At 40.6% G+C, this 22214-nt stretch overlaps 1 protein-coding gene across 1 annotated transcript in view; it reads left to right on the top strand.

The window, feature by feature from the left end:
• LOC129828676 (tetraspanin-15-like) overlaps positions 1-8412 on the top strand; it is a 34067-nt gene extending 25655 nt beyond the window's left edge. The window contains exons 6-8 of the mRNA XM_055889805.1: positions 1407-1457; positions 1741-1857; positions 5788-8412. Of these exons, the coding sequence (XP_055745780.1) occupies positions 1407-1457; positions 1741-1857; positions 5788-5961 (342 nt within the window). The 3' untranslated portion in view covers positions 5962-8412. The remainder of the gene's footprint in view (positions 1-1406; positions 1458-1740; positions 1858-5787) is intronic.
• The last annotated feature ends 13802 nt before the right edge of the window (positions 8413-22214 follow it).

Genomic DNA, 22214 nt, shown 5'->3' with positions numbered 1-22214 from the left:
TCTTATCTCTAAACTCCAGATATTGACACCTCACAAGACTTCACAGAAAAGCGTGAGACAAAATCTTGCATTGTTTGTCCACAATTAAAATCCGGTCTCTGAAGGGAAAAAAAACCCAGTCTGGAACATGTCTGTCTTAGTTCTTGTCGTTTTATGCCAAGCATAAATTCGGTCTATTGACATTTCAAATGCCTTTACTTGGCAACTCTCCTGAAGTTTCTGTATTTTAAATAAATAAATTCCTGTCAAAATGCCCATCGGCTGGCTATCATATCACATTTTCTCCTCCAAGGTAGCTGTCATTATTGAGCAAAAAGATTGAAAGACCACTTGTTGTTTTCTGAACATGCACAGTTGCTCGGGGATATTTCTGTCAAAATACCCTGAATAATGTATACCTTTTATCATTCAAGTGGAATTAATTCAAGTAAAATATAATGGACAAGTTCTAACAGCATCATTTTGTCTATAAAAAGAGGTAGGTGTCTGTTTTTGAGAGAAAAAAGCTGAAGACAGTAGATTTCTCTGGTGTCGGTCATTCAGGGCTGCATTGATGGGTTGTGTGTTTTCCCTCACTTATTATCATCTACTGTTTGTACCTTTTAATAAATTATGGGGATTGTGGGGCCCGGCGGGGGTTTTGGCAATGTTTAACAACTTGTTTCAACTTGCTTTTTCTTTCACAAATGTTGAAAAACTGAGCATTCTGTCGCATTGCTTACTAATATTTAAATCAAGGTCTTAGCTAATATTTTAAATTAGGTTTATTGATTGCTCTTTTGAGCTTGTCCTCTGGCTGGATATTGGCCTACATATCCATTGTGTAAATCATTTGAACATGCCGAGTTTTGCGTTGGCTTGTGTTTTGCGTTCCCTAATGCGATAACTGATTTTTGTGAGCTCTCTCTCTCTGAGGGATAATGGGTATGTAGCTATTAGCTGAACTCCCACGAGCCAAGTAGCCTGAAATCCAGAACCTGTTTTTCTGACATTCTACTCCTTGTACTGTGTAATTAGCATGACAAGGAGTGGAATGTTTGCCCAGGCTACTATCCAAAGGGCCCAACTTCTAAAATAGTTCAACTAGACCAGGGCTTCTGAGCCTGTTTTGACATGAGATCTAATATTTCTAACATCTGTTGAGAAGATCGACAAGTCAAAGGGTTCCCACGTTTAGACATTTTATTAACTTTCCCACAACTTTGTACACACAAGCATCAAGCTGTTCCACTCTCTGTTTGAGAAAAGCAAGTGGAGATTGTAGAGGAGATTCTTAAATGCTGAATTATTTGGATAATCCTCATCAAAAGATATATCCTAACTTCAAATATGCTTGTGTAACCTGCCAATAATGTTCTGAAATATGTTACATCTCTTTGACATAGTATTATCTTGCTCCTTTTCAGCCTAATGAAGTTGCCAACACACTATGTGGATTTAAGGTCCTTCAAAATGAGGTAAGAATGTCTGATCAAAATGTTGTCTCAATGTCTCTCACCGGCTCAATTTCTAAATGTGAAAGTCTAAATGTGAAATGTATGTGTACCGCTGTCATACAAAGGAACAGTGCCGACCAATAACCAAAGTGTCAAATGAATCTTTGCTTTATAAACATATCTGAAAGACCATATCACATGTATTCAAAGCCGCGGGAAGTAGTGGTGCTGAGGATGCTGCAGCACCCCTGTCCCCATAAAGGCCTTTACATGTTTACACTGTACATCCTGTCCCTCCTGTCAGAGGCTGACCTTGCAGGACGTCATCTACATCAGAGGTTGTACTGATGCTGTCTTCATCTGGCTCATGGATAACTATAAGATAATGGCTGGCTTGCTGCTTGGCATCTTATTCCCCCAGGTAAGAGTTAACCACCATGTCAGACTGACATCTGATGTCCACCAATATTACACAATTAATGATTAACACAGCGACGTCGTGGGCTCAGAACTTTGGTTAATGGCTTCAGCAGAAGGCAGGTACGGGTTTCCACATAACGGTATAAAAAAAGGCCAGTGATTATTGACAGATGGAAAGTATTCAGTTATATTGTGAGCTCTTTCATGTTTGATTTAGGAAATCACTTTAGAAATTGTTTTAGTTCATAAATGTATCCTATTACACAGATTTATGTGGTGGAGTTTATCGGTTTCCATAATGCAGAAGGATTGATTATCCTTGAGCTGTTTCTACAACTTGATTGGAGTCCACCTGTCTAAAAACCTGTTTTCACTTTGTCAGTATGGGGTATTGTGTCTGATATGTTTGAAAATGTAATACAGTTTAGAATAAGGCTGTAATGTAACAAAATGTGGAAAAAGTCAAGGGGTCTAAATACTTTCCAAATGCACTTTATATCCATTATGAATATGAGTGGGTTTGGCATGCAGGATGGGCCTCCCAGTTAGGAATGCTTCTCTACTGCATAGAAGACATATTTGGTTTATATCCCCATACACATTAATTCCCTATGGAGACATAGCTTTAATTTATGTTGTTTACCACAGTGTCCTATAGACGGGCCGAGACAGAGCAGTATTTCCACAGCAGTGAGTCTCGATGAGTGCATAACTTCACCCTTACAGCTGTGACCTAATCATGAGGCCGTTTTGGGGTAAGGGAGGTTGGGGTACATAGGCAAGAACCTTCTCAATAACTGACTTGAGCTGAATACATTGAAGAAATCTATTGTTGTCCATGTAGGTTCGATGTTGAAGCCTTTCTGTTGAAGTGTGACCTTGATGAGTAAGTGAACCTGAAGGGCTTCCTTGTTTGAAATTTACATGCTCATCTTCCATAGCTGTGATTAGTTAGGTACTTAAGTCTGGAAGAAACCGTTTCTCCTGCAGCCGGTGAAAATGCAGATGAGAAGGTGTTTCATAATGGTCCCACGAGCCTTGCTTCACTACATGCTCCATAAAATGTCCTGTGTATTAGCTATGTTTTATTAACAATATTACCACTTGTATCTTGTAGAAAAAGGGATGGAGAGCGCTACAGGGATACACATTTGTAGATCTTTAAAGATGGAGATTGTTCTTTGGTTACCACTAAGTTTGAAAATTGTATGCTTCAGTGTCTTTGAAACTTTGTTGTGAAGGGCAGAATACGTCACATGTTAATTATGTGTCCAAATGCAATCTGTTCCTCTGAAAACAATGAAAACAAATACAATTTTATGTTTATCTAGAAAGACTTTTGTTTTTATAAATATGAAATAATTTGAATTCTTTATTGGTAGCTACATCCCTCAACCCCCATAATTTTAAAACAATTAACAAAATACTACAGATCTCCTTTTCAAAACAAAAGCCCCTGGGCACAGATGTCATTTGTCTATAGATGTCTATTTTTGATTTACATTTGGTTGAGTTGTCAGCTAACCTGAATTCAAGTCAAAACAGGTTAAGTCTTCTGACTGGCACTTTTAATCATTAAGTCCATTGTCTACTCACTTTCTATTGATTGGAAGGAGCTGTGGCTGCCTCTCTCTAGGAATAAATGATGATCTCTATCACCTGTAACTATAGTACATGTAGGAAAAAGTGAGTTGTGGAATGAAGTCTTTCCCTGAGATCCCATATGTTATTGATTTGAGGGTATTTCTATTGAGCTACTAATGCTTTATTGATGTTGCCACATAATTAATCATTCAATGTAATCTAGTCATTTGAGCAATCCTCCCACATACGGTACATTATATACTTTGAGACTGTCTGATAAAATGAGGTTGGTTTTCATAGACGGGTTGGTTGTTTAGCAACAAAACCGTTTTATGCGCGACTATGGGGCTAAACAGACAGGGTTGGTTTAGATTGTTGACAATGTAAATACATTTGCACAAATCAGCACTTGTCTCTCAAATACATTTTTACAATTGGTGGTTAGTGAATTTGAGATAAAACTAAAATCAGTTAAAACACCTCAAAACAAGACATCAACAACAAGATAAAACTAGCTGAAAGGAGGCACCTACGATTCCTCACATGGCAGCTTCTTGTCATTGTTGCTAGCTGTCTGGACTAGCAACAACACATGGACTTCTGCCGTAATGAAGCGTGGACATCGTTTTCCAGAAGTTGTCAGATACCTGTTTATTTGAAACAGGCCAAGGTCGAACAAGTGGACAGACAGCCTTTAGATTTAATTAGCTATCTGTTCAAGACTTGGGGGACACTTAAAAAAAAAAATGTATGTCTGAGTTTGACCCCTCAGTCAATGAGTTATGAAACTAAAATGATATAGCTGACTTGACTTGCGGGCTACTGCACTTATACTGATGTTATGTTGAATACTTTCAACATACACCCACAAGGATACCGTCTAAGAAAGTAATTGTTTCATACGTTCTTAACCTGAGCTTTTTACCTCAACATGGTGCAGATGTACTGTATGGGTTATTTCATGCGTTCTGCACGGTTCTTCTTAACAGTAAAGTCAGATACTCTGCAGTGTGATTTGCTATAGGAATTATGGGGCTGCTGGCAGTAAGAACATAATGTAGCTTACGCTCTAGAATCAGCACAAGCTGTGGCTGTGTGTTCAAAGATCAGCTCTCGTCTGTCTCAGGTCTGTGCTTTTGGTTAAATGCATGCTTCAGACAAAGTTTTTGAAATGTATTTTGTATCAAGGACAAAATGTCATGATGTGAAACGGGACAAATTTGCTTATTGACAACCCCCTCCCTCAAAGAAAAAAGACAGTGGTCGGTAATGCACTGTAGATCCAAAGTACCCCAATCTTTCTCACTCAACGTCAACAAAACAATGGAGATGATCGTGGACTTCAGGAAACAGCAGAGGGAGCACCCCCCTATCCACATCGAAGGGACAGCAGTGGAGAAAGTGGAACGTTTTTTAAGTTTCTCGGCGTACACATCAACGACAAACTCAAATAGTCCACCCACACAGACATTGTGGTGAAGAATGCGCAACACCGCATCTTCAACCTCAGGAGGCTGAAGAAATGTGGCTTGTCACCCAAAACCCTGACTAACTTTTACAGATCCACAATCGAGAGCATCCTGTCGGGCTGTACGGCAACTGCACCGCCCTCAACCGCAAAGCTCTCCAGAGGGTGGTGCGGTCTGCACAACACATCACCGGGGGCAAACTACCTGCCCTCCATGACACCTATAGCACCCCGATGTCACAGGAAGGCCAAAAAGATCATCAAGGACAACAACAACCCGATCCACTGCCTGTTCACACCGCTACCATCCAAAAGGCGAGGTCAGTACAGGTGCATCAAAGCTGGGACCGAGAGACTGAAGAGAACATCTTCTTTCTCAAGGCCATCAGACTGCTAAACAGCCATCACTAACTCCAAGAGGCTGCTGCCTACATGGAGACTCAATCACTGGCCACTAACAAATGGATCACTAGTCACTTTAAACAATGCCACTTTAATAATGTTTACATATCTTACATTACTCATATCACATGTATATAGTGTATTTTATACCATCTATTGCACCTTGCCTATGCTGCTTGGCCATCGCTCATCCATATATTTATATGTACATATTCTCATTCACCCCTTTAGATTTGTGTGTATTAGGTAGTTGTTGGGGAATTGTTAGATTACTTGTTAGATATTACTGTACAGTCAGAACCAGAAACGCATGCATTTCGCTACACTTGTTTTAACATCTGCTAACCATGTGTATGTGACAAATACAATTTGATTTGACATTGAACTAGTGCTTGCTAAAGCAAGGTCATCTTCCCCAAGGCTGTAGTTCAAGACTCTATTTCCCATCTCTGACTCTGAATCTCCTTGTGTTTGCAGTTCTTGGGCGTGATCATTAGCTGGCTCTACATCACACGAGTAGAGGATGCCATTGCTGAGTATGGTAACTACCAGGATGGACTGCTGGACGCAGGAGACAGTGATGGCTTCAGGGAACCCAAGAAGCAGAGCAGAATGGTCAAATGTTGCAGGTGCATGCCAGAGATCGACTGAGCGTGCCTCATGTTATCTAATTAGCCTAAAACACTGCTGTGCCTGCCTCAGCCTTCCAACACACTGCTCCAGTTTTACAACCACTGTTCAGAGATCTTTTAGTGTGTGTTTTTGGTTCTATTCAGGGATTGTTTTTTTTCAGGGGTTCATTTATTAAGGTTTTATTAGGATGGAAGGGTATACATACCAGTGTGTGCCTGTAAAAAAAAATACATCGCTTTTTATTATTCTTTTTTTTTTTCCTCCTCCTGAAGTGTCGATTTTTTTATATATAGATTTACAGCAAAAACATTTTACATTTTCTGTCACACTAAATACAAATATGTAGCTCACTAGCCAGCCCCTCATAGGAATTCCAGTATTTCAATCATTATTACCTCAGACTCCTGTATTGATGCCAATCAATTAAATGGGACATTTTTAGCTGTTCAAAGAGATGTTTTCTATGGTGAATTTTATGGAGGGTACCTACCTTGATTTTCATAATCATTGGAGATGTCATGGGCTCAACACATTAAAGGATTAGTTCGGGATTTTGGCAATGAGATTAACTCGTGGATACCATTTGTATGTACCTGCGTGCAGTTTTAAGGAAGTTATTCACTAGCATTAGCACAATTGTTATCTAGCGTTAGCGCAATGACTGGATGCTAGCTGTTCGCGTAAACTTCCAGTCATTGCGCTAACGTTAATTAGCCTTGGCTCGCGAAACTACTTTTTAACGTCCTTTTATACTGGACTTCCACAAGTTCATCTGACTCTGGGGAAGTAAATAAAGGGCCTCTGCTAAAATCACGAACTATCCCTTTAATGGTTTAGGTGAGTAAAAATCTAATTAACTTACAGTAAGTTTATGGTCAGTCACACAATGTGGCTTCATTTGAGTTTGGAATACCAACGTTGTTAATGATGTACAGCATACACATGGTCTGTTGCCCACATTTTATTACGATTTTGTACTGTTAAATGGTTTGGAAGCTACGTTTTATGGCTTTGCTCAGTCAGTGACATTTACCTGTTGTGGGATCTGCTAGTGAGCCTCTTAAGCTCTTCGCAGAGCAGCATCATGTCCCTGGTCTTCCTGCCAATGATTGTATACAGTATGAGTCAAAAGTTTGGACACACCTACTCATTCCAGGGTTTTTCTTAATTTTTTATTATTTTCTACATCATAGAATAATAGTGAAGACATCAGCTATGAATAATAATAATATATGGAATCATGTAGTAACCAAAAAAGTTTTAAACAAATCAAAATAGGTTTTATATTTGAGATTCTTCAAAGTACCTTTGCCTTGATGACAGCTCTGCACACGCTTGGCATTCTCCCAACCAGCCTCATGAGGTAGTCACCTGGAATGCATTTTAATTAACAGGTGTTCCTTGTTAAAAGTTAATTTGTGGACTTTCTTTCCTTCTTAATGCGTTTGAGCCAATCAGTTGTGTTGTGACAAGGTACGGGTGGTATACAGAAGATATCCCTATTTGGTAAAAGACCAAGTCCATATTATGGCAAGAACAGCTCAAATAAGCAAAGAGAAATGACAGTCCATCATTAATTTAAGACACGAAGCTCAGTCAATGCGGAAAATGTCAAGAACTTTGAACGTTTCTTCAAGTGCAGTCGCAAAAACCAAGCGCTGTGATGAAACGGGCTCTCATAAGGACCGCCACAGGAAAAGAAGACCCAGAGTTACCTCTGCTGCAGAGAATGTTTATTAGAGTTACCAGCATCAAAAATTGCAGCCCAAATAAATGCTTCACAGAGTTCAAGTAACAGACACGTCTCAACATCAACTGTTCAGAGGAGACTGTGAATCAAGCCTTCACGGTCGAATTGCTGCAAAGAAACCACTACTAAAGGACACCAATAATAAGAAGAGACTTGCTTGGGACAAGAAACATGAGCAATGGACATTATACCAGTGGAAATCTGTCCTTTTAGTCTGATGACTCCAAATTTGAGTTTTTTTTTAGTTTCAACCACAGTGTCTTTGTGAGACGCAGATGAGGTGAACAGATCATCTCCGCATGTGTGGTTCCCACCGTGAAGCATGGAGGAGGATGTGTGATGGTGCTTTGCTGGTGACTCAGTGATTTATTTAAAATTCAAGGCACACTTAACGAGCATGGCTACCACAGCATTCTGCAGCGATACACCATTCCATCTGGTTTGGGCTTAGTGGAACTATCATTTGTTTTTCAACAAGACAATGACCCAACACACATCCAGGCTGTGTAAGGGCTATTTGACCAAGAAGGAGAGTGATGGAGTGCTGCATCAGATGACCTGGCCTCCACAATCACCCGACCTGAACCCAATTGAGATGGTTTGGAATGAACTGGACCGCAGAGTGAAGGAAAAGCAGCTAACAAGTGCTCAACATATGTGGGAACTACTTCACTGTTGGAAAAGCAGTCCTCATGAAGCGGGTTGAGAGAATGCCAAAAGTGTGCAAAGCTGTCATCAAGACAAAGGGTGGCTACTTTGAAGTATCTCAAATATAAAATATATTTTGATTTGTATAACGCTTTTTGGTTATACATGATTCCATATGTGTTATTTCATAGTTTTTTGAAGTCTTCACAAAACCCTCGAAATGAGTAGGTGTGTCCTAACTTTTGACTGGTACTGTTTGTCTGTTAAAAGCATGGTCGTATGGGATTGCATGCCTAGATTTAAAGGCTAACTGTTACATACTTATTCAGACCACAAGTGCCATCCGCAGCCTGTTTCCATGGAAAAGGACTAAGTGAGATGGTTCTCCTGAGACAGAACAATGAATGACTTCATATTTGAATCCATCCACACCAAATGGGAAGTCAAACAAATGTTCAACTTATTTTCAAACTAATTTGACTCAAATGACATTATTTAGATTATTACATTATTGATTATTTATTTGTGACAAACTTTTAAGGTGCCATCAGATTTTTGTTTTTAGATCTTGCTTTGAAATCTTCTTACTGTTCAGTTGTGGTGGAGGTTATAAAGTTGTCTTTTTTTAACTTATGCTGTTTATTTTTTGTGTGAGCTCACTAATACTTTTGAGCATTATATAGTGATCTGGTGAATGAATAAATCATATTTACAGTCCTGTTGAGCAGCCTCTGTAGTGGCGTTTTTCGTTGCTCTTCCTGTCCTGCTGGTTTGTCTGCCTATTCAGAGGGCGTCCGGCTGTGACACAAAATAGTTTACTCTTTCATGGAGCCCAGCCAAAATAACCCTTGGTGTAATTGTTATTCTCTGTCCCACTACAAACCCATTACAGTCATCATGAGTATACTTTACCCTCTTCAACATTTTCTAACACCTTTCTAACACAAAACCCATATTAGTTTTTTTCCATGATGCCTTCAGTTTTTCTCAAGACAAATACTGATGCCCTGTGTACTGAGCCTTTTTTTTTTTATTGTAGACATTCTTGCATGGTCTTTGTCATGTCATCAAAGCACGTCCAGTACCCTCACTCTCTCTCCCTTGTCTTTCACTGTTCTTTATTTCTTTACCCTTCACTCACAATTAACATTGGAGGTAAAATGCTATGTACTGTTAGTGCTCCAATGGGCAAATGGCCATACGTACAGATGAAACATCTAAATGACCATGAAGGACACCTAGAAAGTACTTTATAGCTTGTGATGACACTATTCAGCACTTGACCCCTTAACGACAGGATAATTTCACTTGATATTTATGTGTGATAGCCTGTCATTATTTGGCCCTGCCAGCAACACTGCAAATTTAACAGCAAAATATTTCAAAATCAAAGTTTGTCACATGCGCTGAATACAACAGGTGCACACCTTACAGTGAAATGCTTACTTACAAGCCCTAACCAACAGTACAATTTTTAAGTAAAAAATAGGTATTAGGTAAACAATATATAAGTAAAGAAATACAAAAGAAAAAGAAAACAGTAAAATGACAGTGAACATTTCTCATGTACAACATTTTTTTTGTCAGCTTTTGGATTTTGTACAACGGAGCATCTGGTGAAGTTCTATTTTAATCAGGTAAGTTCTGAAAATGGCCTGCAGCTAAAATCTGTACCCTTCTTTCCAGAGGAAGAATTGGGCCTTCAAGCTATCCTTCTGCTGTCACATTTGAGAGATACTCCTTGGGAATTGAATTTTTTATTTCAGAAATGGTGGCACAACAAACAATTGTTATTTTGTTTACACCACAATCAAGGAGGTGTCCTCTAAGGATGACACGCACTCAATCATATACAGCCTTGGTGTTTTCCAGATTACCAACAGAGTTTGTGGGAACAAATTGCTTGTTTTGTCTGCAGTTAAGTGGTTCTTAAAGTGGAAATTTGGTGCCTCTTTGGGGGTTGTTATAGATCTCAGACAACACTCATCCGCTCTGCTTCCCGGGGACTCCTATTCATCATTACGGTCTGTAGGACACCCATCCTCATCCCAACCACCACTGATATACTGATGGGCTTTCAGAGGACATCAAATGCATTGAGGACAAAAAGCATGTAGAATGACATCTAACATATTTATATAAGTATCCAATGTGTGTCATACTGCTGTAAATACCCAGTCATGTCTTGAAAAATAACATGTAAATGATTGGCTATAAATGAATGTGATGTTTCTTATCAGGAGTTTTTTTTACCATTATTTAACTAGGCAAGTCAGTTAAGGAGAAATTCTTATTTACAATGACGGTCTACACCGGCCAAACCCGGACGACGCTGGGCCAATTGTGCGCCGCCCTATAGGACTCCCAATCACGACCGGTTGCGATACAGCTTGATATCCCCATGGTACTGCTGGAGTTTTTCACTCAGTGGGGTGGAGTCATCTATTTGTCATCTTTGTCTGATGATGTTGTACGTGCCCCAAAAGAGATATCTTCATCTGTGGCAATGTTGCTATGGCTACTGTAAAACAAATAGTGGGAGGCTAATACGTCAAAGGATGCATGGATGGCAGAATGCCCATCACTTCACCCTCTACACATAATTGGACTAATGCCCATCTATGTACAGATGCGCACAAAACTGATTGGTTAACTCACTCATGCAACATTTATTTCTATTAGCAGTTAATTTATGTCCAAGGACATCATCTGGTAGCCGAAAGATCCTTTTCAGTTTTCTTCGGTTTCTTCAGTTTCTATGTGTTTGTCCAAGGCCCTTTATAGTACAATGCTACCAAATGTTATTATTGTAGAAGCTACGTATGATATTAAGACAAATGGCTCATTCAATCTGCCTTTTCAAATTGATGGTTTATCTGTCTGCCCTCCGTGCACAGTCTGTGTTCTACCTGGTTGCTGTGTTCTACCCGTGTCCTATTGTGGCATTCTACTTACCTGGGATAATACAATGCCCTTATCCCAGAGTCCACCTACTGTGTCTCTGTCCATAACGAACCTCCTTCACCTGGGACCAGGATCTCTCTCCATTACAACCCTCACTCGTCAGGGACCAGGATCTCTCTCCATTATAACCCTCACTCATCAGGGACCAGGATCTCTCTCCATAACAACCCTCACTCACCAGGGACCAGGATCTCCCTCCATAACAACCCTCACTCACCAGGGACCAGGATCTCTCTCCATTATAACCCTCACTCATCAGGGACCAGGATCTCTCTCCATAACAACCCTCACTCACCAGGGACCAGGATCTCCCTCCATAACAACCCTCACTCACCAGGGACCAGGATCTCCCTCCATAACAACCCTCACTCACCAGGGACCAGGATCTCTCTCCATAACAACCCTCCCTCACCAGGGACCAGGATCTCTCTCCATAACAACCCTCCCTCACCAGGGACCAGGATCTCTCTCCATAACGACCCCCCCTCACCAGGCACCAGGATATGTGAGTCAACACCCATTTCAACCTATGGTCCTCCTGACACAGCTCACTCAAGGGGCCTCTTTCATATCTTCTGACACGAGGAGGGGACTGGGGAGATATTAGACCTGCAGGTAGGAAAAAAGACTTATAACTTTGGTTTTCCACAAGATTGCTCTGTCCGATGGGGCTACCCTAGAGCAGTGGTTCTTGGGGACCCCCAGACATTTGATAATGTTGTTGTAGCCCTGAACCAACTACCCTGATTCACCTAATCAAGGGCTTGATGATTAGTTGACAAGTTGAATCAGGTGTGTTAGGTGTGGAATAGTTAACAGCTGGGGGTCCCCGAGAAGAGGTTTGAGAACGACTGCCCTAGAAGATGTGATTAACTCCATAGCATGTGGGATGAATCGTGTGATTAATAACACCTGCACTTGTCTTTTCTTACTAGCACTGACTCTATTGAGGAAGAATTTGACTTACTATGACTGAGATGGTGATATCACACTGCAGTGGATAGCGGCCATTTTACAGGCTCCTGACCGATTCTGCTCTCTGTATTGTTGGGAGGGGCCCGTAAGTATGCATTTCACTGTTAGTCTACACTTGTTGTTTACAAAGCAAATTAAAAATAACATTTGATTTGATAGGTGGTTGTCTCACCCAGCTACCTTAAGATGCATGCACTAACTGTAAATTTATAAAATGTAATATAATGTGGATTCACTCGCTGTCCTCGCTCTAGCTTGCGCTTTTGATTAAGCAGGACTCAAGTCACACTACTCACTGTCCCAATGTCACCCGGGATGCCAAGGACCGAGAGACGCGCCTTCTGTTTGCTTCACATTTGCTTGTCATGGCCCATACTGTTTGAACTGGGAGATTAAGAGGCATGACAAGTGTGGTTAAATTAGAATCGAGGGTCTGCATTTTGCTGTTTGATAAAACAGCGACAGACAACAGTGGCTAAAATGACCTTGTAAACCTAACAAGACTTAGATAACTACCTTTGGTTGATGATTGTCTTGGGTAATGCATCTCTTATCCCCCCACAACCAGAACATCAACTGTCACCCATCAAGAAATGGTGTTAGTTGTTCTAACTTATAGGAACCGATGTTTTTTGTGTTTTTTATCTCTGCAACTCTCTGTTGGCTGGGCACCCCGCTTGTGCCATCAAACCCCTGCAAGCCACCCAGAACGCCGTAGCCCGCTTGGTGCTCAACCTTCCCAAATTCTCCCATCACACCCTGGTCATTCTCACACTGCTGGCTTCCAGTCAAATCTTGCATCCACTACAAGACCATGGTGCTTGCCTACGGAGCAGACCCTCCGTACCTTCAGGCTATGCTCAAAACCTACACCCCAACCTGAGCAATCCGTTTTGTCACCTCTGGTCTCTTGTCCGTCCTGTGATTTGTGATTGTCTCACCTAGCTACAGTACTGAAGATGAATGCGTTGTATGTCGCTATGAATAACACCGTCTGCTAAATTACTGAAATGTTAATGTAACTCTGTAAATACAGTACCAGTCAAAAGTTTGGACACACCTACTCATTCAAGGGTTTTTCTACATTGTAGAATAATAGTGAAGACATCAAAACTATGAAATAACGCATACGGAGTAACCATGTAGTAACCAAAAAAGTGTTCAACAATTTAAACTATATTTGAGATTCTTCAAAGTAGCCACCCTTTGCCTTGATGACAGCTTTGCACACTCTTGGCATTCTCTCAACCAGCTTCACCTGGAATGCTTTTCCAACAGTCTTGAAGGAGTTCCCACATATGCTGAACACTTGTTGGCTGCTTTTCCTTTACTCTGCGGTCCAACTCATCCCAAACCATCTCAATTGGGTTGAGGTTGGGTGATTGTGGAGTCCTGTATATGTGAATGAAAGGCATGCAAACTGTTATCTGACAATAGAGTATTTGTTAATATACTTAGAAATTGTTTATTTGATCATGTTGTTTAATACGGTGATATGGTACCACTTATAGATTTTGGACCACGTCAGGTATAAACCACTCCGGTACCTAGAGTGCATTCGGAAAGTATTCAGACCCCTTAACTTTTTCCACATTTTGTTACATTACAACCTTATTCTAAAATGGATCAAATATTTTTTTCCCCTCATCAATCTACACACAATACCTCGTAATGACAAAGCAAAAACTGATTTTTAGAAATGTTTGCAAATTTATTACAATAACAAAAACTCGAAATATCACATTTACATAAGTATTCAGACCCTTTACTCAGTACTTTGTTGAAGCACCTTAGGCAGCGATTACAGCCTTGAGTCTTCTTGGGTATGACGCTACAAGCTTGGCACACCTGTATTTGGGGAGTTTCTCCTATTCTTCTCTGCAGATCTGCAGATCCTCTCAAGCTCTGTCAGGTTGAATGATATTGCCAACTACTTTAATTACTTTTTCATTAACAAGATAAGCAAACTTAGGGATGACATTCCAGCAACAAACGCTGACACTACACATCCAAGTATATCGGACCAAATTATGAAAGACAAGAATTGTACTTTTGAATTCCGTAAAGTCAGTGTGGAAAAGGTGAAAAAAGTATTGTTGTCTATCAACAATAACAAGCCACCGGGGTCTGACAATCTGGATGGAAAATTACTGAGGATAATAGCTGACGATATTGCCACTCCTATTTGTCACATCTTTAATTTAAGCCTACTAGAGAGCGTGTGCCCTCAGAACTGGAGGGAAGCTAAAGTCATTCCACTACCCAAGAATAGTAAATCCCCCTTTACTGGCTCAAATAGCCGACCAATCAGCCTGTTACCAACCCTTAGTAAATTTATGGAAAAAATGGTGTTTGACCAGATACAATGATATTTCACAGTAAACAAATTGACAACAGCATTTCAGCACACTTATAGGAAAGGACACTAAAAAAGCACAACACAAATGACTGATGATTGGCTGAGAGAAATTGATGATAAAATGGTTGTGGGTGCTGTCTTGTTAGACTTCAGTGCAGCTTTTGACATTATTGATCATAGTCTACTGCTGGAAAAACGTATGTGTTATGGCTTTACACCCCCTGCTATAATGTGGATAAAGAGTTACTTGTCTAACAGAACACAGAGTGTGTTCTTTAATGGAAGCCATTCGAATATAATCCAGGTAGAATCAGGAATTTCCAAGGGTAGCTGTTTAGGCCCGTTGCTTTTTTCAATTTTTACTAATGACATGCCACAGACTTTGAGTAAAGCCAGAGTGTCTATGTATGCGGAGGACTCAACACTATACATGTCAGCTACTACAGCGACTGAAATGACTGCAACACTCAACAAAGAGCTGCAGTTAGTTTCAGAGTGGGTGGCAAGTAATAAATTAGCCCTAAATATTTCTACAAATAAAAGCATTGTCTTTGGAACAAAACACTCACTAAACCTTAAACCTCAACCAAATCTTGTAATAAATAATGTGGAAATTTAGCAAGTTGATGACTAAACTGCTTGGAGTAACCCTAGATTGTAAACTGTCATGGTCAAAACATATTGATGCAGTAGTAGCTAAGATGGGGAGAAGTCTGTCTATAATAAAGTGATGCTCTGCCTTCTTAACAATACTATCAATAAGGCAGGTCCTACAGGCCCTAGTTTTGTCGCACCTTGACTACTGTTCAGTCGTGTGGTCAGGTGCCACATAAAAGGACTTAGGAAAATTGCATTTGGCTCACAGCTGGCCCTTCGATGTACACAGAGCTAATATTAATAATATACATGTCAATCTCTCCTGGCTGAAAGTGGAGGAGAGATTAACTTCCATCACTACTTTTATTTATGAGAGGTATTGACATGTTGAATGTACCGAACTGTCTGTCTAAACTACTGGCACACAGCTCAGACACCCATGCATACCCCACAAGACATGCCACAAGAGGTCTCTTCACACTCCCCAAGTCCAGAACAGACTATGGGAGGCACACAGTACTACATAGAGCCAACCCTATTCCACATCAAGTAACTGATGCAAGCAGTAAAATTAGATTTAAAAAACGGATAAAAACACCTTATGGAACAGAGGGACTGTGAAGCAACACAAACATTGGCACAGACACACACACACACACACACACACACACACACACACACACACACACACACACACACACACACACACACACACACACACACACACACACACACACACACACACACACACACACACACACACACACACACACAATAACATACGCACTATACATACACATAGATTTAGTACTGTAGCTATGTGCTTTGGCAGCAGCTAATGGGGATCCATAATAAGTACAAATACAAATGCGGAGCATCGCTGCGCAGCTATTTTCAGGTCTCTCCAGATATGTTCAATCGGTTTCAAGCCCCGGGCTCTGGCTGGGCCACTCAAGGACATTCAGAGACTTCTCAACCCCTATTATTTCACATAATTTAATGTCTAAGGCTGTGTGCTTAGGGTCATTGCCCTGTTGGAAGGTGAACCTTCACCCTAGTCTGAGGTCCCGAGCAGGTTTTCATCAAGGATCTTTCTTTGCTCCGTTCATCTTTCCCTCCATCCTGACTAGTCTCCCAGTCCCTGCCGCTGAAAAGTATCCCCACATTTTTTTATTTAACCTTTATTTAAGGTTAAATAAGAAAGTTAAGAACAAATTCTTATTTAGAATGACGGCAGTGGGTTAACTGCCTTGTTCAGGGGCAGAACGACAGATTTTTACCTTGTCAGCTAGGGGATTCGATCTAGCAACATTTCGGTTACTTGCCCAATGCTCTAACAACTAGGCTACCTGCCGCCCATCATGATGCTGCCACCATCATGCTTCACCATAGGGATGGTGCCAGGTTTCCTCCAGACGTGACGCTTGGCATTCAGGCCAAAGAATTCAATCTTGGTTTCATCAGACCAGAGAATCTTGTTTCTCATGGTCTGAGAGTCCTTTAGGTGCCTTTTGGCAAACTCCAAGCGGGCTGTAATCTGCATTTTACTGAGAAGTGGCTTCTGTTGGGCAACTACACTGTAAAGGCCTGATTGGTGGAGGGCTGCAGAGATGGTTGTCCCTCTGGTTCTCCCATCTCCACGGAGGAACTGGAGCTCTGTCAGAGTGACCACCGGGTTCTTGGTCACCTCCCTGACCAAGGCCGTTCCGATTGGCCGATTTGGCCGAACGGCCAGCTCTAGGAAGAGTCTTGATGGTTCCAAACTTCTTCCATTTAAGAATGATGGAGGCCACTGTGTTCTTGAGGACCTTCAATGCTGCAGACTTTTTTAAGGTACCCTTCTCCAAATCTGTGCCTCGACACAATCCTGTCTCGGAGCTCAACGGATAATTCCTTTCACCTCATGACTTGGTTTTTGCTCTGACATGCACTCTCAACTGTGGGACCTTATATAGACAGGTGGGTGCGTTTCCAAATCATATCCAATCAATTGAATTTACCACAGGTGGACTCCAGTCAAGTTGTAGAAACATCTTAAGGATGATCAATGGAAACAGGATGCGCCTGAGCTCAATTTCGAGTGTAATAGCAAAGTCAAAAATTGCTAAAATTTCCCCAAAAAATTAACTTTGTCATTATGGGGACTTGTGTGTAGATTGATGAGGACATTTATTTTTAATCAATTTTAGAATAAGGCTGTAACGTAACAAAATGTGGGAAAAGTCTAGGGGTCTGAATACTTTCCGACTGCACTGTATATTTGGCCTTGTGTTGTAGGTTAGTGTCCTGCTGAAAGGTGAATTCCCAGTGTCTGGAGTTTTTTTATATCGATTTTTTTAAATTTAACCTTTATTTAACTAGGCAAGTCAGTTAAGAACAAATTTTTATTTACAATGACGACCTACCAAAAGGCAAAAGGCCTCCTGGGATTAAAAAATAAATAAATAAATACTGGACAAAACACACATCACAACAAGAGAGACAACACTACATAAAGAGAGACCTTAGACAACAACATAGCAAGGCAGCAACACATGACAAGACAGCATGGTAGCAACACAACATGACAACAACATGGAAGCAACACAACATGGCAGCAGCACAAAACGTGGTACAAACATTATTGGGCACAGACAAAAGCATGAAGGGCAAGAAGGTAGAGACAACAATACATCACGCAAAGCAGCCACAACTGTCAGTAAGAGTGTCCATGATTGAGTCTGAATGAAGAGATTGAGATAAAACAGACTGAAGCAGGTTTTCCTCTAGGATTTTGCCTGTGCTTGGCTCCATCCCGTTTATTTTTATCCTGAAAAACTCCCCCGTCTTTGCTGATGTCAACCATACCCATACCATGATGCAGCCAACACCATGCTTGAAAATAAGGAGGCTGTTACTCAATGATGTGGTGTGTTGGATTTGCCCTAAACATAAGGCTTTTGCATTTAGGCCAAAAAGTGTATTCCTTTGCCATGTTTTTTTGTAGTATCACTTAAGTGCATTGTTGCATACAGGATGCATGTTTTGGAATATTTAGATTATATATATTTTGATGATTTTCACTCTGTCAATTAGGTCACTACCATGTTGTTGATCCATCCTCAGTTTTCTCCCATCACAGCCATTGGACTCTGTAGCTGTTTTTTAAATCACCAATGGCCTCATGGTGACATCCCTGAGCAGTTTCCTTCCTATCCTGCAGCTCAGTTCAGAAGGACAACTTTGTGTCTGGGTGGTTTAATACATCATCCACAGCATCATTATTAACTTGACCATGCTTAAATAGGTATTCAATATCGGATTTGTTATTGTTACCCATCTACCAATCACTGCCTTTCTTTATGAGGCTTTCGCAAAGCTCCCTGGTCTTTGTAGTGGTATCTGTTCTTGAAATTCAATAGTTGACTGAGGGACCCTACAGATGTTGTGTGTAGGGGGGATCGAGGAAGGAGTAGTCATTCAAAAAAATCATGTCAACCCCTATTATTTCACACAGAATGAGTCCATGTAACTTATTATGTCATTTGTAAAGCCAAATGTTCCTCCTGAACTAATTTAGGTTGCCTAAATAAAAATACTATAATTGAGATATTACATTTTTATTAATTTCTAAAAAAAATACAAGAAAAAAGTTGAATTTGCTTTACACTTTGACATTATCGACTATTTTGTGTATATGAACAAAATAAAATCACAATAACGCAATGTGGGGAAAAAATACAAGGTGGTTGAATACTTATGATACCCAAGTTGGCATCTGTCTGGTGCCTTCTTAGCTGAAATAATGTTAAACATCAGCAGAATCAACAGTTTTTGTTTAAATAATCATCTTATAAAGGGCTCTATGGATACTGTTATACTAGCATTGTCTAACTCTCCGTAAAGCACAACTTTAAGACAAACCCCAGAGAGAGGGAGGATTACCAGTTTAATGTCTAAAAATGTGAATATAATGCATCACCACAATCACAAATATGAGCCTATTTTTCTACAGCATTGACGTCTTACACAGATAATCATGTCTGATAGAAGGGACATTTTGTTTTCCTTTCACACTGTATTGCCACTTGAATATGCACACCAAATCTGTCTATCTAAAGACCAATTACTGCACTCAGTGACATTTCCATATTTAGAGAGAATGGAGCGTGCCCAGAAATATAATGACTAAACCAATTGGGACCTAATGCTTCATACCAGCCACCAGTCTTCTTTTGTGTCCCTGTCTGAGCAATGCCATACATGCACATAGATATTGACCTTGGTGTAAAGTACTTCAGTAAAAATACTTTAAAGTACTACTTAAGTAGTTTTTGGGGGTATCTGTACTTTACTTTATTATTTATATTTTTGACAACTTTTACTTCTACATTCATAAAGAACATAGTGTACTTTTTACCCCATACATTTTCCCTGACACCCAAAAGTACTCATTCTATTTTGAATGCTTAGAAGGACAGGAAATTGGTCCAATTCACACACTTATCAAGAGAACATCCCTGGTCATCCCTACTGCCACTGATCTGGCGGACTCACTAAACACATATGCTTAGTTTGTAAATTAGGGCTTAAGAACAAGAAAATGGTGCTGTCTGGTTTGCTAAATATAAGGAATTTGAAATTATTTATACTTTTACTTTTGATACTTAAGTGTATTTGAGCAATTACATTACATTTTTTATACTTATGTATATGTAACAGTATAACTTTAAACCGTCCCCTCGCCCCGACACGGGCGCGAACCACGGGCGCGAACCCTCTGCACACATCAACAAAGGTTGCCCACGAAGCACGGTCGTTACCCATCGCTCCACAAAGGCCACGGCCCTTGCAAAGCAAGGGGCAACACTACTTAAGTCTCAGAGCAAGTGACGTAACTGATTGAAATGCTACTAGCGCGTACCCGCTAACTAGCTAGCCATTTCACATCCGTTACACTCACCCCCCCTTTCAACCTCCTCCTTTTCCGCAGCAACCAGTGATCCGGGTCAACAGCATCAATGTAACAGTATAACTTTAAACCGTCCCCTCGCCCCGACACGGGCGCGAACCAGGGACCCTCTGCACACATCAACAAAGGTTGCCCACGAAGCACGGTCGTTACCCATCGCTCCACAAAGGCCACGGCAAGGAACAACACTACTTAAGTCTCAGAGCAAGTGACGTAACTGATTGAAATGCTACTAGCGCGTACCCGCTAACTAGCTAGCCATTTCACATCCGTTACATATATTTAAAACCAAATGCTCTTAGACTTTTACTCCAGTAGTGTTTTACTGGGTGACTTTTACTTTTACTTGAGTCATTTTCAATTAAGGTATCTTTACTTTTACACAAGTATAGCAATTGTGTACTTTTTCCACAACTGGTTATTGACATGCACAAATTAGCATCTCCAAGACGTACACATGTCTGTGATGCCCCTTCACTTCACAACAAGATAGAAAAGTGTCTTATTAACAGCCTTCCTCTCAGGGGAAGACAAATATAGAGACACAAATACATTGCTGAGTTGTTACACTGATGGATAACCTTTTTTGTAAGATCAATGCTATTTTTATCTTGCCAAAAGCCAGTTGTTGGAAAGTTGTTAATGATTGTGAGGCAATCAACCAGAGACCACTTCAAACTCAATCAAATATGATTTTGTGCAATTGAAGGGCTACAAAAAGGCATTTACCCTGACTTGAGCTTTTTTTGACTCTTTGTTCACACCCTTAAGAGTTACACACGGTTGACTGTGTCTATAGGGAGACATCCCATGCTTATATAGTGCAGTATATTGAATGGTCAGTATACACTGTTCAGTACACTGACTGGCCGGCAGAACAGATGTTTGCTAGAAGATTCCTCGATTTTCCAAAAGGTCCCAGCAATAGAATACCACTCAGAGGCCTTTTTGGTGCTAATAGATTACTGGACTTGCTCTCTCCATTCATTTGCAACAGCGCATTTGTGGCCAAGGTAAAGATAGAGCCTGCGATACCTCTGGGTACAGCCAGCTGTGAGATGTAGGTATAAAATAAGAGACAGTAGGTTACGTTGAAATACTCAAACAGGTAGTTAAAGATGATCTTTCTCCTCATATGTCTTGGTGTGTGGTGAAATACTACTAAATATCCTCCCACTGGGGCTCAACAATGGCATACTTTTGTGTGAGCTGCCCTCAAGCCTATAAAAACAATACCATATATGACCATCAATGGTATTGCTGCAGAAAGGCTTTGAGCACTTTGTTTCTTTTGCATCAAAAATGTGAATACTTTGTTCATGAATTATGTATTACTACGATTAGCAGTGGCATATATACAGTACCTCATTCCAATTACCAGGCTTCTGGGCTCTTCAATGGCAACGGTTCAAATGCCTCTGAATTGCTCTCATTTTTCTTATTATACAATTCAGAGACTTTTCAACCATTAAAGAGCCCTATGTGTTGTGACAGTTACCTGATTTCCTTCCCTGATCATGGGGAGATTCTCAATTGGTTTTGCTAACTCCTCCGTCCTGATCATGGGTAGATTCTCAATCGGTTTTGCTAACTCCTCCGTCCTGATCATGGTGATTGCTTTATCTTTCTCCTCAGAGGGAGGCTCCCTGCCTTCCTGGTAATGACCTGCTGCTGACCTGCTCCATAGCCTTTATTGACTTGTTGACAGGTAACTTTCACGACACACAGGGTTTTATTGATCACTCAAGTATGGAAAGTCTTTATATCAATTACCCACCAGCCACCACCCTGGCCAAACGGCTACTAGTGTTATGTTGATGATCAAATATACTGAATGATAGTTACTTGAGGCACCAAAACTAAATACATGTTTCAAACACTGTGGTTTATGAATGGAGCAAAGGTTGGAATGAGTGACATCATGTTGGTGCCTGGCAGCTTTCTTTGAATAGGAACCACAAATAATTGTGTTTTCTTTCCACCATTCCTGTTTGGCCGCATGGTCAAAAATTACAATACGATCTGTC

Source organism: Salvelinus fontinalis, chromosome 30 (genome assembly GCF_029448725.1).
Source record: "Salvelinus fontinalis isolate EN_2023a chromosome 30, ASM2944872v1, whole genome shotgun sequence".
NCBI lineage: Eukaryota > Metazoa > Chordata > Actinopteri > Salmoniformes > Salmonidae > Salvelinus > Salvelinus fontinalis.
This window is presented reverse-complemented; position numbering and strand designations above follow the sequence as displayed.